At 45.3% G+C, this 15686-nt stretch overlaps 1 protein-coding gene across 8 annotated transcripts in view; it reads left to right on the forward strand.

The window, feature by feature from the left end:
- KTN1 (kinectin 1) overlaps positions 1 to 15686 on the forward strand; it is a 75867-nt gene that overhangs the window by 27449 nt on the left and 32732 nt on the right. For 7 of the 8 annotated variants that reach the window (XM_050335451.1, XM_050335454.1, XM_050335453.1 and 4 more), the window contains exons 5-14: positions 2082 to 2212; positions 4270 to 4386; positions 6913 to 7053; positions 8990 to 9096; positions 10617 to 10749; positions 11703 to 11790; positions 12083 to 12249; positions 12894 to 12962; positions 14723 to 14760; positions 15324 to 15414. In XM_050335451.1, the coding sequence (XP_050191408.1) occupies positions 2082 to 2212; positions 4270 to 4386; positions 6913 to 7053; positions 8990 to 9096; positions 10617 to 10749; positions 11703 to 11790; positions 12083 to 12249; positions 12894 to 12962; positions 14723 to 14760; positions 15324 to 15414 (1082 nt within the window). The remainder of the gene's footprint in view (positions 1 to 2081; positions 2213 to 4269; positions 4387 to 6912; positions 7054 to 8989; positions 9097 to 10616; positions 10750 to 11702; positions 11791 to 12082; positions 12250 to 12893; positions 12963 to 14722; positions 14761 to 15323; positions 15415 to 15686) is intronic. The other variant, XM_050335457.1, reaches the window with a different exon arrangement.

The following is a 15686-nucleotide window of genomic DNA, read 5'->3' on the forward strand; positions in this document are numbered from 1 at the left end:
TTTTGTGTCCCCACAGTGAGCAAATGGGTGATCACAGACCACACAGATGCACGGGAGAGAGTTTTACAGTGGATAGTTCAGGCACTGCTAACAGGGATGGACTCCAACCCAGAGCTTTCAGCACAGGCTGTTGAGTCTGTGAGGCTGGGAGTGCAGCCTCTGTTCTCTGGGGATGTTCACGGACCTCTCTGGGACTGACCCAGTGCAACACAGTTATCTGAAGCAGATTGCCAGTGGAGATAGTCTGGCACTTTCCAGCAGGACTCAGAATTTTCCCTTCGGTGCGGTTGGAATCGGTTGGGACAGGGGAACTTCCCTCATACTCTCCCACAGATGCCTGGAGTGATTAATGAGCGTTGTGTCCCACCCCTGAAGTTTTAAACAGGCCACTGACCTGCTCAAAGCCTGCCAAACTTACTGAGCCGTGAGGTGAGACCCTCAAATTTGTGGGCAGCCAGGGAGAAGCCACGTGACCGAGCAACGATCCCCTGCTCGTGTTTGTGTGGGAGGCTGGTTCTCCAATGTTGCTGCCTGGTCACTCCCTGCCCTCTTTGGAACCCCTCTTTTTAAGACTTGTCTTCCAAAATGCTCCCTTGAAAACCTCCTGGTGACGCTCTGTGATATCTGGGTTGGATTCCAGCATGCCTGAGGCTCCTCTTGTGCTTCTGCCTCCGTTGTCTGCATGTTACTGTCCTGCAGCATCAAAGCCTCTCGTGTGCACCCGTCCCTTCTCATTTCCTCTGCAGGCTGTAACCTTCTCGCTGAACTCCTAATTCTCCTGTGTCAGCTGGGATTTGCCATCCCGATATAGAAATCTTCCCCTATTCTAACTGTAAGCTCCTTGGATGTGCAAGGGCAAGGTCTTCCCGTCTTCAGGGAGCGCAGGGCTCAGGCTGGTCCTGGCCAAGCTGCTACAGACTCCCAGCTAACCGGGCTTGTGGTCTCAGGATCTTGGCATATTCCTGGTAACAGCATCACTGCTGATGTCAATGCAGCAGGGATCGGGAGCTGCAGTCACTGGCCATGACTAAGTTGGATTTAGGACTAGGGCAGAGTGTGCTAGAATTTCTCAGTGCTTCCTTGCCTGTGCTCTGTTATTGAGTGATTTAGTTTTATACTTGATAATTTCTTAGTGTTGCTGCTGCTTTTTTGTTCTTCCTTTATATTTCAGGCTCTGGAGGCGTTTAGGTTTGATGTGTAGCTTGGTTTCAGTGGCATGTTTAGCACCTGTGGTGAGAAACCTGGACCCTTCTCCATGATCTTTGGGACAATTGCTGAACCAAGCATCACTTTTCAGCTTGTGTTGTTTTTGTTCTTCCCATCCCTTCAAATAATTTGGTGCACTGGTGAATATTTGTTGGGAATATGGGATGCCTTGGTCTTGTGCTTCCATTTCCTGGAGTCAGGGGGCCACCTAATGACCTACCTATGTGCAGCCTGGTTTTGGAGTGCTGTTTTTTGTTTGTTAGAGCACAGTTCAGTTGAATTGCTGTTCCTTGTTTGTGTCTTTTAAACACTTAGTCAGCCGTTAGGAGGGATCTTACTGATTTATCTTCCTACTGCTGAATTGCTTCTGCAGCAGTTCCCCTGGTCTAAGTTTGGAAGTTAATATTTTTGTCTTTCATATAATGTAATCAAAAAAAGGGCCAGCTTTTAAATTAATTAACTTGTCATGTGCTCGTTCAGCCAGGCTGTCCTTTAAATTGAGAGCTCAGCTTCAATTACTGTCAAAATACACTGGAAGGGACTCTTCAATTTTTCACATTTATGCTATTTTTTTTCCCTCCAAAATCTGTGTTTTGCTTTTTCTTCTCGCTAGCAACACTATAAACGTTACCAACTGTCCAAACAAAGTGGTGGGATTTTCTTTTTTCCCAAAACTATCAGCTGGCAGATTGTTATCGGATTTAAATTGGCGAGACTTTTGCTTTTGCTGAGCGCTCGTGACCTCTTGCTTCTTGGCATTTCAGGCTGGAATTAAATGTAATGCATAATGATACCCCTTCACATGCTGTTTCGAGGCAAAATAAATAATTCTGTGCGGAGTCCAAAGTAAATAAATCCTCCCCTCTGTGTTGCAGAGAATGCTGAAGTCAAATTTAAAGACTTCGTGACGTCCATGAAGAACATGATCTTCACCGAGGACGAGGCCCGCTGTGTGGTGGAGGTGCTGAAGGAAAAATCCGGTGCAATCCATGACTTCTTGCAAAAGGTGAATGACTGGGAGCGGGGTGGGGTGGGGACAGAACTTACCAAACAGAGAAATTGGAAGAGGTGCTGTCAAACCAGCTGCTGTCCGTGTTCTGTTGCGAGTTGTGTGTTCCTCTTTCCAGCTGGTCTGTGCTTGCTCTGCATGCAGAAAGCAGCTGTGAGGTGCCTGTGTGCTGCCATCTGCCATCCCAGGGGCTGGCAGGGCAGGCTGAGGGCTCTGACCCTTGTAAAGAGCAGACATGGCCATGGAGAATAAGGAATACAGCAGGAATGCTGGTGCTGCTGACTCAGGGAAAGGCTATCTAGTGGCTTTCGGGAGCTGATCTTTCCCAACTGTGTAAGTAGGATAAGCTACAGCAGAAATTAGGAGAAAGCTGCTGGGGCTGATCAGCTGATTCTGTGTTTTGCAGGTCTTTTCATCTCAAGTTTATACATTGTAGTGGGACTTCTTTGGATGTTTTTCATAGGGTTGTAGGGCACTTCAGACTTGGAAGGGACCTGAGGGGTTTGTAGTCCGACCTCCTACTCAAAAGAGGACCAGCTCTGAAGTCAACCTGCTCAGGGCTTGATCCAGTCTGGTTGAAGCCCTCAGAGGCTGAGACTGCAAAATCCCCCTGTGCCAACTCAGCAGTTATTTTTAATTCTTGTATTCCAGACAGAAGAGAATGGTGACCACCAGTATCTTACAAATACCTGCTCCTCCCTCCCGTGACTCAGCACGACTGTGCTCGTAACATCCTGGTGGTCACACTTGAAATCGTGCAATCCTCAATTTTTCTGCAGATGTACCAAAAGAGAAATGCAGAACCAAATGTGTCAATTTAGTTAATGCAATTCAGGTTGGGAGGGACTTCAAAAGTAATACAGTCTGCCTGCTCAGAACGGGTCCAACATCAGATTCGGGGCAAGTTGCTCAGGGATTCGTCCAGTTGGGTCTTAAAAACCTCCAAGGACAAAACCCAATGGAGGTACACTTGGAATGGCGTTGCCTGTTCTAGCAACCAATCTGTTTGCTGTATTTTTTTCACTTAAAGGAAGGTTTGGTGTTAAAGCTAAACCTTAAGGATCAAAATGAGTTCCTGGGCTTGTGTACAACCAAAAAATGTGGGTCCCTAACTGAGAGAGATGTAAATAGTTTCCTCTCTGTAGCTCATGGAAGTCACAGACAGGGTGTTTTGTACTGTATACAGGCACAATACCACTAAAGGAGACCTTCCAAATTCAGAGTGCATTTATGGGACTGCCACTTCTTTGCCTCTTCAGTGATCAGACTTCACTCAGACTTCTGAGTAGTTCAACCTGCTGCTCGAAGCAGGACCTGCTCTGAGGTCAGCCCAGGCTCCAGGCTTGAAACCTTCAAGGACTGAGACTGCACAACCCTTCTGGGCAACCATCAGACTTCAGTGAGTGAAGTCTGAGCACAAACATGTAGAAATTGTGCCTGTCACTGCAGCTGTTTCAGTTTTCAGGACCAGTATACAAGCGGCGGGACCATGGGGATTGTTCCTCTGGGTCCATTCCCTGCAGTATCTGTGTCAGTGTGCCAGCAGAAGTGTAATTAGCTGGAGCCTCTCCTGGAAAGTGGAAGGAGACACCAGATCAGTGTTTCCTGTTCCCTTTGTGGTGAGATATTTCGAGAGATTAGATTTGTTGGATTATACCTGCTTTGAGCGTGGGCTGGACCAGGTGATCTTGCGAGTCCCTTCCAACCTCAATTATTGAATGATTCAGCATCTCTGTGTCTTCTCCCATTATTTCTCTTAATGGCTGTTCTTTGTTTTCCCCACTACCACACAGCAGCTCTCTTCCAAGGGCCTTAAGAGCCCATTTATTCTCTTAATTGGTTTCTGTGTGCTTGAAAATGCATTTCCCTGTCTGATGGAGTGGGTGCTGCAGGATCCCAGGATCCATTAGCGGCCGGATTGGGCACTGCTGGTGCCACCCGTGCTGTGCAGATGGAGGATTTGGGAGCAGGAGGGGAGTGTTTCCTCCTCTCAGATTTGCTCTGCTGCCAGTACCTGTGGCATGTGTGGTCATTTTTATGTCCTCCTGCTGCAGGCCAGCAAGGCTGAGTCGGCTGCAGCTCTCCATCAGCTCCAGGACAAAGAGAAGATGCTCAATGCCATGAAGGAGGAGGCAGCTGTTGCAAAGGAGCAGTGCAAGCAGCTCTCCCAGGTAAATATAAAGAGTTTCATGTGTGTAGAGAGGAGCAGAGGCTTGTAGCAAATGCTGGCTTACTGAGCTTAGCCTAAGTTGAAAGGTGAAATTCTTATGCAGAGAAAACTGCCAAGATGCTAGTTTGGTTTTATGGTGTTGTAATGTATTTATGCAGAGTTATTTCCCAGTAGTTTTACCGGAGAGTTCATTTACTGAGGCTTTCAAGCTGAGCCTATTTTTCTTTTCAAATGGGTACTTGAGAAAAACGCTTCCTTCACGAGCGTGAGTCTGTCTTGTGGATGCAAATATTAAATGTCTTTCCTGCACTGCTGTTTTAATTTGGGCCATATTCTAGCATTCACATGCCTGTGTGTGCTCCTAGGCACAACAATCATGAGTTTCCTGCAAGAAGGAAGGTACAGAAAGTGTAGACTGCCTGCTTTAGCCCCTGCAGGTGCAGCTCTGATTGCTTTGGACTTACAGGGATGCTGATGCATCGCTGTCGAGACTAGTTTATGAAAAGCAGCTTTTTTATGAAGGTTGCAGAGGAAAGCAGTTGCAGGAGAATTATTAGGCAGATGTGGATTGAATTGGGGAGTTTTGGGATGAGGGTTCTGATGTTCTGGCTGGTTTGGAAGCATGCAGGTTTTAGGCTTGGGAAAGTCGTGTTGTGGGACAAAACTCGGGCACAGAAAACTGGGTGGCTAAAGGTGGGAGCAGAGTGGCCACAGGACATGGGAGTTGGGAGCTGTGGGAGATGGGAGGGGGAGAAGGGAGTGGGTGTTGTGTTGGCTCCTGGCAAGGAGGGGTGTGTATTTGTTGGTGGGATCAAGAGGTTTGGGATAGTCAGTGTGTAATCATAGGGAGGGAGAGCTTGTGATGTGTTGGGAGGCAAAAAAAATCTGGCTCAGGAGTGCAGAATCAAAGGGGAGAGGTATCTGCTGCTGAAGAAGCAGAGGGAATGGATAAAGGAGCCTGGGTGTGGGAAAAGCTGATGTGGCTGGGGAAAAAAACATCTGCAACGTGATGCTTGTGAAGGTAAGGTGGGAGCTGCAGAGAAGGAGGGGTCATCAGGGGGTTTTCCCCTCTGGACTGGGGAAGGGAGAAGCTGGGAGAAAATGGGTGAAAGCAAAGTTGCTGCACTGCTGAAGTATCAGGAGGAAAAAGGGATAAAGCTCAGCTTGACTGATAAAAGCTCTTATCTTCCAAATTCATGTGTTTCTCTGGAAACGCTGTCGAAGGGTAAAGGGAGACTTTAGGGTGCAGGGATGTTTCCTGCAGGGGTGTTGATACAGATGATAACTGGGGAGGATAAATGGGAGCAAGAGGGTGCCTGACCTCAGAGGTATTTGGCAAAACACAAAGTAGGTGAAAGTTAATCTTCCCAGGATCTCTGGTGCTGCCCTGAGGTGTAGCTGGGTTAGTGAGGGCTGCAGCTGGATGGTGGGGTGGCTTGGTGCCCTTCTTTTAGTTGCATCATAGCAGATCAAGAGATAACGTGGGAAAAAAGATTTTACATGGAAAAAAGGTTTGTCATAAGTGACTTAAGACTTTTTTGATGTGATTTAAATTTGGAAATGCCTCCGTGAACATGGGCTTAGGAACTCGTGTCACTTGTTTCATTCGGGGGGGCACAGTTAGTGAGTTGGATCCGAGGGAGAGAATAGCCTGTATTTAAATTTAAAATGTGGGAAAAGCTGTAATTACTCTGAAGAGGTGGTGGGTATTCAGGCTAATAATTTAGAGCACTTAAATTATGTGTCAGGGCTCCCTGGCACAGTGAGGAGCTGTGTAAGGAGCTGGGCTGTGTGGCTGGAGACACCTGAAGCTCAGATGGTACAAATTCCTTGTGTGGTGGGAGCTGCTGAAAGCTGCACTTAATGTTTTTTTTTGCTTACTAAAAGCAAGTGCATTTATGCTGCAGAGGAGCAGCTCTATGGATTTCTCAGGTGTCTGGGTTGAGTTACTGACTAATAAATGATTAAACAGCAACGTGTATTTTCACTTCAAAGCTATAATATGGTGTCGTGCTGGTGGGATTCAGGGTTTCTCTGGCTTTTGCAGAGCACAATAGCCCGTCTCTCACAAAGCTGTTGGCTTTGCAACCTGCTACAGAGCAATTATTCTGCTCTGAATTGCTCTGTTTGGCCACGATGCTCTACCTGTGTTCTTCCATTTTGCTAAATTTGGGATGAGAATCTGAGCTCTGCCCTCTGTGCAATCCATGGGTTTCGTTGTTAGGCCTCTGTGATTGGGCAAAACCATGGAAATAGGACTCTGTCTTTTCTGAGACAACAGATGATCAGTGTTTAAATTGGCAAACTTTTTAATAAATGTGAGATTACGCTGATCCTAAATATTCATAAAGATGCTGAAAACTTGGTCGAGTTTAGTGCTGTAATTTCTCTGAGTGAAGAGCAATGCTGATTTTGGCTTGATGCACACTTGGTATAATTTTAGTTACCTTAAAACACTGATTATTAGCCTTTAGAAAGGAGCAGTAGATGACTTCTTTCCCTTTTCCCCTGTCCCTTCCCACCCAAGGAGCTGGTTGCAGAGAAGGAGAGGAACGGTTTGCTCACGGCGAAGATGCGAGAGCGCATCAACACGCTGGAAAAGGAGCACAACACTTTCCAGAGCAAAATACACGTGAGCTACCAAGAATCTCAGCAGATGAAGATCAAGGTAAGTGCTTTACCAAAACTGTTGGAGTTGTTCATGCACAAGCAGATGAATGCTGAGAAATTGCTGCCTCAGCCATGGTGCAATAGTTTGTGGCAGTTTCCTGACTTAAAGACGGGGTGTTCTCACAGATGACTTTGGTGGTCTGTGAAATGCTATCCAGGCAGCCAGTCTCTGATTTGGTTACTTTTCCTTCGTGGTGCTCTGCTGAAATGTTATTCAATTAAAGTGTAAAATCTAATTGAAATACTCGGCTTAAGAGAACCACTAATGCTGATGATCATTTACCAGCGGATAAATCTCTTTAAAATTATACCATAGAGTGACAACATAGCATAATATACATGAAATACCAATGCCTGGGGGAGTGCTCTGATGAAAATATTTGAAGAGCAGACACTTGTAATTTTTTTAAGACCCTTGTTACTGTCTACTGTAGTTGCATTATAATGGAGTGACCTTATAATGAAGGGTTCGTTTCATCAGATTAAAAAGTTTGACTTAGAGTTTTCAAAGAAGAATGACCCTTTTCATACCAGCTTGCCTGCTTAGATTTCATTCTAGTACTTTTTTCCTGTGTGATGTCACAGCATCAAGCCCAGCACATGAACTTCCCAGCTTTAATTCTGTATCTTCTGTCTCAGCACTTTAAAGAGTAGCATCTCTGCACTTTTGGAGCACAGCTGTGTTCTCCTGAGCAGAGGCAGCTTCCTTGGAAGCTGTATAGACAGCTGGATAATGAAAGGGTCTTGCTGCTGGCTGGGGAGGGGGAGAGAGATCTGGGCATGACTGGGAGGCCTTTGCAGACTCTGCTGTCCCAGGCAGAGCTGGAGAAAGGATGAGCAGAGTGCTCTGGTCCTGCTCCCTCTGCTGATGTGCTGCAGCATGACAGAGAACCTGGAGATAGTCACAGCTTCCAGCTGTGTGGGGTTTCTGCCCCTGATTCTGCTGGGATTCTTGTTGGCATTAAAAAAAAATATATATATATATAGGGAGGGAAAAGAACCCCTCAATCAACATCCAAGGCCCAACTTGTTGTATTTGTTGGTGCAGAGCTGGAGGTGGATGCCCTGCAGGGGACTGCTGTGGTTGGTACACAAAATTTATTTGGATTTTTTTTTTTTTATATATATAAAACCCTCATTGATGAGTCAGATATTTGATGAAACTGGGTCTTGGAATGGTGTCAGCCACATGTACAGACTGGCACTGGTAGAGGAAGAAAGTGTTGGAGCTGTATGTGCTGGAGGATTTGCAGAGCAAGACCAGCTCTGCTGTTCTCTGTATATGCAGAGTCTGTTTTTTCCCTTTGAGTCCTGTGTTTTGGTTTTTGTTGGCACTGCCCTGAACCTTGGGTTATCAAAGCTCCTTTCTGCCTTAGTTTGGAACCACGTTGAAAATGCAATCAGCATATATTATTGCCTAAATTAAGGATCTATTTCATAATTTTGGTTTCAGGGTATTAGATGAGGACTAACCTTTTGTAGTTTGCATTTTATAACCCATGTATTGTTAGCTATTTTATACTTTTTATACTTTGTTTAAGGGCTTTCTAAGCCTCTAATGATAATTCACAGCATGTGTATTTCCCTTTGGAAAAGTTATGTGTAAATATCTAAAGTTATACAGCTGAGCAGTCATTATTCTGAGTATCACTTATGTAGCCTTTTTAAACAATAAAAAGGTTGCCTTGATAAATAGGTGGTTACACTGATATAAAAGGAAACCTGTGCTTTTATTTGAGCACGAGGGTCTGAGTAGCACAGTTTAATTTAAGAGTTGGTGTGTGAGGAAGCAGTAAAGCTGCCCTTGTCCCAAAAAATCCCTTTAATTTTATTTACTGAAACTACTGTGATATCCACTGCTACAAACTGCTGGGGTGTTTTTTATTGCTCCTCAGTCTGATCTTTTCTGGGATTGATCTTTCTCTCCCCATCAGTTCCAGCAGCTCCGTGAGCAGATGGAGGCAGAAATCAGCCACCTGAAGCAGGAAAACGGGATCCTGAGAGATGCTGTCAGTACTTCCACCAACCAAATGGAGAGCAAGTACGTGAGCAGCCACTCGGAGCTCTGTGTGTTTAAGCCTTCCCTGAAGAGTTGTTCTGGCTTCTGCTTCTTTTGTTTCCATCTCTTTGGCTGTCTCTGAATTAGTGGTTAAGCTGGGAACACACATTTTGGGCTGGGCTGGTTGTGCTTGCGTTGAGCCGAGGCTTCCACAACAGACAATTTATTTTATCAGCTTAAAACCTGAGCTTTTTATGAGGCTTTAGCAGAAAGAAGTGCAGCAGTGCTGAGGCACAGTTGGTGTGTGTGTGTCCTTTCCCCTGGGGCTTGAGGAGAGGTGCTGATTCTGGGAGCATAATCAGCACCTGGTATCATTATTTCATATATTATCAGTAGTATCATTAATTGCAGTACTGATACCCTGCAGTTAATGACACCACTGGGGTGGCACTCGGATTTACCTGCTGGTGGTGCAAATGTTTGGAGAAACAAAAAGGCTTCTCAAGGTCTTGCCTTTTGTGAGTTATGACTCAAAATGCCCCTGAGCTGGCAGAGAGGATTGTGTGTGTTTGGGCTAAAAGCTGAGCACCCCGGCAGGGTGTACAGAAAACAAAAACCGACACATTATATGCTCTCAGGTATTTGATTTGTTACTGTTGGAGACCAGAATGTCAAAACCACTGTCAGGACTTGTGAAGAGCCCCATATTTACTCTTTCTGGCTGTGCTGCTGTTTCAGTATGTTCCTTTCTGTGAACAGCTCCTGCACTGCCTGGAGCAGCTCAGCAGAGATGTGTTCTGAGCAGGTCGATATAACAAGTGCCCAGAGAAGGGTGTGGTACCCTGATTTTTAGGTGTCCTGTTTATTTAAATGAAGCATCTTTATCTCTTAGACAGTTATATTGAAAAAGCCTTAAACAAGCAAACTTAAGATAAAAATAAAATGCTTTTTATTTGCTTAGGCGTGAAGGGGAACCTTTTAAAATCCTTCCCTTGGGCTGTACAAATGCATCTTCTCTCCCTGCGTGAGTGAGTGCCTCAGACACCTTCAAAAGTTAATAGTCAGGTCAAGGCTGGGAGGCAACAAACAGTCTGAGGGAATGTGTGCAGTTAGTAGTCCAGGAGGAATAGTCTGGAGCAAGTCTGAGATCAATAATCCTTTATGGGAAGAGGAAAGGAATGTGAATTTCTATGCAAGACCTTTCCTTACGCTGAGCCTCTTCAGTTTAGATCAGCCTGCCCAAATCATGCCAATCAGCTTGCAAACCTTTCAAAGGGAACTGATGCTTGTGGCTTTATTGCTGACCTTTTGTTTCTGACTCTGCCTTGTAGCTCATTGTGCTGTGCCAATGGCCGGGAGCACCTGACCCTCATCCCTCCCCTAGAATAAAACAGTTCAGGGGGAAAAACAACCCCAAACCCACCCAGTGCAGCCCTTTGGCTGCAAATACAGGACTCTGAGTTGATATCTGAGTAGCTGCTGTTGTGGCCTGTGCTTCTTGTGGGGGGGAGAGGGTGGAAACCAACAAACAAAACCCAGTGAAAATGTTTGTTTGTTTTCAGGCAGTCGGCCGAGCTGAACAAGCTGCGCCAGGACTACGCGAGGCTGATGAACGAGCTGGGGGAGAAGAGCAGCAAGTTGCAGCAAGAGGAGCTCCAGAAGAAGAATGCAGAGCAGGCAGTGGCTCAGCTAAAGGTGACTGGGGTTCTCCCTGCCCGTCAGGTTGTGCTCAAGGCTCCACTAAGCGAGTTCTGAATCGGTGGGATGTGCAAAGCCTGTGGGAATTGCTTTAGTTGCTCCCGTTTCAGATGGGCTGAGCCGGCCTGTGGGGGTTTGTTTAATGTTTTTATTCAGTACAGTGGGCTGTGAGTGATAGCAGACCTCCCTGTGAAGTGAAACCTACCTTCTGGGTAAATATCTTTTAAAAAGCTAAACTGGAGATGTTGAACTTTGTACAATTCCAGCAAGGTTTGATATTTCAGAGTCGTTCATCCAGACTGCGTTGTCCTTGTGTGATTTTATTTGAAGCCACATGTATGTTTAAATTTTTAAGTAAATATACTTTTTGAAGAGTTAAAATGTAAGTGGGCTGGGTTCTGGATGCATCTCTTCTTTGGAAGAAAAGGTCTTTTATATTTTTTTTTTTCAGAAGAGAAACCAGTGTTTTCAGGTGACAGTGCCAATCCAGAGCTCATAACTTCTTCTTTAACATTTGTAATTAAGTCTTACATACCAGAAGCTCTCCCTGCCTTTTGCCCTGGCAGGTGGAGAGTTAGTATGAAAAGCTGAGATGTGTTTTAATTGCTGGATGCAGATTTATGTGATGCATGGGCTGCTCTGGCTTCTGGTGTTTAACTCTGAACTATCAGGGCAAAGATGCTGCATTTTCATATTACAGAAACCATTCTGTTGAGAGCCTGTAATGAAATCCTGTTCACAATTTGCCTTTCAAATTAATAGGCTAAACTAGTCTAGGAGGAGGATTACAGAGCACTCTGTCTCTCTGATGTGCCCTAATGGAAACAAGAAACAATTTCACTTCATTGCCATATGTTTTGGGAATGCCACTGAGGGGATGCACTCTGAACGTTTCAAAAATAAATTAAAAGGTTAGACTTCTTTACATCAACTCTCTTTTTAATATGAAGGTCCAGCAGCAGGAAGCAGAGAGAAGATGGGAAGAAATCCAGGCCTATCTCAGGAAAAGAACAGCAGAACACGAAGCTGCACAACAAGGCATGTACCACAGAATTCCTAAATGATGCTTGCTGCAGTGAATTGGCTGTTGTAATTTTTAAAAAAAGAGGGCATTACTGAGTAAATGGCTTAAAGAAAGCTGAGGTGAAGTTGGTATTGCTGGGGGAAATAGTGTGTTGTGATCCCAGTTAGTCGGAGCGCTGATGAGGGAGCTGAACCTTGGCTTGCTGGGACAAAGCTTCTCATCAGCCTCCCTCTTCTCAGTGAAAATGATATCCCCAAAAGTTGAAATATTGACTCCTGAATTAAAACCCTGACGTTTCTGCTACAGATGTGCAGAATAAGCTTGTGGCCAAAGACAATGAAATCCAGAGCTTGCACAGTAAACTTACTGATACAATGGTGTCAAAACAGCAGCTGGAGCAGAGGATGCTGCAGTTATTGGAGGCTGAGCAAAAGAGAGCTTCTGAGGAGGACTCCATGCAAATGCAGGTGCAGGTAGTATTGCTCATGTATTTTAAGGGTTTGGGTTCTTTTTCTCTCACTTTGTGACTGTGGAAGTGCAGAAATATCCTTGAAATGCTGCTTTAGTAAAGCTTTCCCACCGAATAAAGGATGAGAAAACCGTGCCAGTCCACTTGCGGAGTGAGACCTTGTGTGTGGTGCTGTGAGGAGGTCTGGGGCCATTTCACACCTGAGAAGTGCCGTGGGCAAGTCAGCAAAACGTGCTGACCTGATTTTCCAAGCTGTGAAATGGTGCCACGGTGTGGGGAACACCCTGGGAGAGCAGCCCTGCACCTCTGATGTTCGTGTGAGCTCTTCTGGAGTGATCTCCCTTCTCCCTGGCGTCAGGTGGTGAGAGGTGGCAGTGTGGACACAGCTCTTGAGGGATTCAGGAAACCCAAACGGATTATGGTGGGGAATATTCCTCTCTTGATACACAACAGGTCCTTGTGCTTCCACTCAAACTGGTTGATCTTAGTGGGGAGAAGAAACCAGAACAAAACAGCATCTCGTAAAAGTGTCTGACACGTAAATGCTGAACTGTTCCTACTAACACAATCAAGGCTAAAAGCTAATCCTAGCCAAAGTTGACCAGCTGCAGATCTCAGCCTGCTTTTCTTTCTGTGCTCTCTTACAAGGAGCTGATAGAGCAGAATGATGCTTTGAATGCTCAGCTTCAGAAGTTTCATTCACAAATGGCAGCCCAGGTACAGCATGTTCTCAGACTTTCTTTTGTAGTCATGAATTGTGCACTTTCATTAAAAAAATAAGACTTTTTTTTTGTAGCTGAATATGAGATGTAATGCCGAAAGCAAGGACTTGGTAGCATCCTTTTTTCTAATGTTTCTCAAAGTGGTGTAAAACTTTAAGCTTCTTTATTTTTTGGGGGGAAAATCCACTTATTTTCTCCCATAGTGGCTTTCATTTATAACCAAAGGGTGTAGTACCTTTCTGAATGTTTGTTTTCTGTAGCTTTGCATGTGTAAAATTCTGTCCTGTGGTTCTTTTGGTCTTTTTGCAGTCCTGTGAACCACCTGATTGTGCTTTTTCCCTTGTGAGAAACACTGTCTTATGGTAGCCCCTGTATAAAGTTGTTTGTTCATTTCTGTGCAGAAGAAAACAAAACCCACCAAACCTGCACAATGCCCTTTCTCAGTTATTTGAATCTTTGAAATTTTAGTTTGACCGGTTTATTTGAGAATTTATTTCTGTTGTAAACACTGTGTAAAGCCTCAGGGTCACTGGTGTTGCTTCCATGTAGAGGGTAGGTCACAGAAATCAGCTCAGAAAGGCTTTGTGGGCACAAGTGGAGACAGCACCCAACTGCATGGGAACAGCCTTCTTTTAATCGTGGATGTGCTTGATGGAATTTGATTAAATTCCACGACAGACTGAAAATCTGGATTTGCTTGAAGTGCTTTAACCCTTTGGGTGTGGAGAGAGTAGTGAAGGAAGAGCCACTCTGGATTTACAGCATCTTCATGACCTGCTCCTCTCCTCCTAGTCCTTTAGAGGCTTTGGAAATTATTCCCTCGGGAAATTTTACTTTGTAGCTCTGGGTTGTACATGGAGAGCTGTTGGAAGGAGATGTGTGCTTTTTCTGTGTAGCCCCCACTGGCCATGAAAATTCAGGGATGTTTTTCCACCATGGACAGTGGGTGTAAAAAAAGCCCTATGGAGAGGTGAGGTTGGACTGGATCCCCCTCTGGGTATCAGGGTTGGTGAAACTCTTTTGGTCATTAAAGACACCTCTGGGACTGGAACTGTTTGTTCCCTTTGATAATTTTTTTCCCTCTGCTGTTCTCCATGGTGTGATGTTGATAGGGCAGTACAGGGATTGCTATAAGGTCCCATGGGCACAAGCTCTGTGAGATCCAGGATTTTGGGGGAGGGAAAGACTGGAAAAGGGGAACCACGTACGTGAAGCACAAATGTCCTTGGCAGTTCTGCCACAGCTGCTCCCAAACTGGATGTGAACAGTCTGCAGTGTGATGGGTCTGTCCTGCCCTGTTGTGTGTGACAGCAAAGGAATAGGCTTTTTCCAGGGAGGAAAAAAATGCCACTTGCTGGTTTTGTGTCACTGTTTCTGTTCCTAACACAAGTCCTGATACACTGTGCAGGGTTTTCTTTTTTTTTTTAAATTTGAGTGGTTTGTCAGCAGAATGTCCCATAAAGCACTTAACTCCTGGGAGACAGGTGCTGGTGAACCCTGTGGCTTGTTTGAATCTGGTGAAGGGGAAATAATACAGGTCTTTTCTTCCTTCATGCTGCCTTAGGCCAGAGGGGAAGAAGGGACATTGGTATGGGCTGGTATTCCTTCAGTGTCCCTTAGCCAGGAAATAGCTGGAAGCATCCTCTGCCAGTTTAAAATAACTAGACAAATGCTATTCCTGGCTCACTGTAGATGAGGATTCTTTGACTTGCTTTATTTTCAGCTTCTTTTTTTTTTTTTTTCCCCTTTTTACAGACTTCAGCTTCAGTCCTGGCAGAAGAACTCCACAAAGTGTGAGCATTCGTTTCCTCTGGGATTTGGGAGGTGTTCCTGGCTTTCAGTGCCTGCCACCTTCCCTCCGTGCCACCTGCAGGAGGGACTGGGGGAGGGAATTGTTGCTGTGCCGTGCTTTTAACTTCCCACCACAAGATTGACTTGGGAGCTGGGAAACCACTTCCTACGGATTTCCCTTCCGTGCCTGGCCTCAGGTTTGGAGGCTGTTGTAGGTGGCTCTGTGTGCAACAACTCTCTTGTTTTCTCTCTGCCTGTTGTGCAGGGGTCAGGGCAGGAATGTTGAGTGACCACGGGAATTGTAATTATTTGGGCTGTACGTGGCTGTGCCAGGAGGGTTTTCTCCCTTTGGGAGATGGGGCAGTTGTTGTGTTTCAGAGCTGGGGAATGTCTCATAAAATTTTTTTTGGCTAATGGACAACATTTAAAATGGAAAAGTTTTATGGATCCAAAACGTGCAGTCAGCAGGATTGAGAGTAGGGGCTGTGTTTTAGCCTGATGTTTCCTGTACCGTTTTCATCCAGATCTTTTTGTACTGATCTGCCATTGTTTCTCATTTGTGCAGGATTGCAGAGAAGGACAAACAGATCAAGCAGATGGAGGACTCATTAGGCAATGAACATGCCAACCTAACCAGCAAGGAGGAAGAGCTCAAGGTATAATAAAAGCATGTGTAAATGCCAGCTGATACAAGGGGAGAGTGTTGGCTGCCTGTACAAAAGGAAGCCCCCAAGGCTGCTGCCTTTGGCTCTAGAAACAACCCCTTCAGCTACAAGTCTGCTCATTTGGCTCCTCTAGGCCAGTGCTAGATGCTGGGAAAGCTGCTGATACGGAAGCTTGAGGATTTTCCTTCAAAAAGTAACCTGAAATGCTTTGCCCTGGAGAGTGAACTTACCTGAAATACTGTCTGTATATGAACTGCAAATGT

Source organism: Myiozetetes cayanensis, unplaced genomic scaffold (assembly GCF_022539395.1).
Source record: "Myiozetetes cayanensis isolate MyiCay16 unplaced genomic scaffold, myiCay2020 scf6-25, whole genome shotgun sequence".
Taxonomy (NCBI): Eukaryota; Metazoa; Chordata; class Aves; order Passeriformes; family Tyrannidae; genus Myiozetetes; species Myiozetetes cayanensis.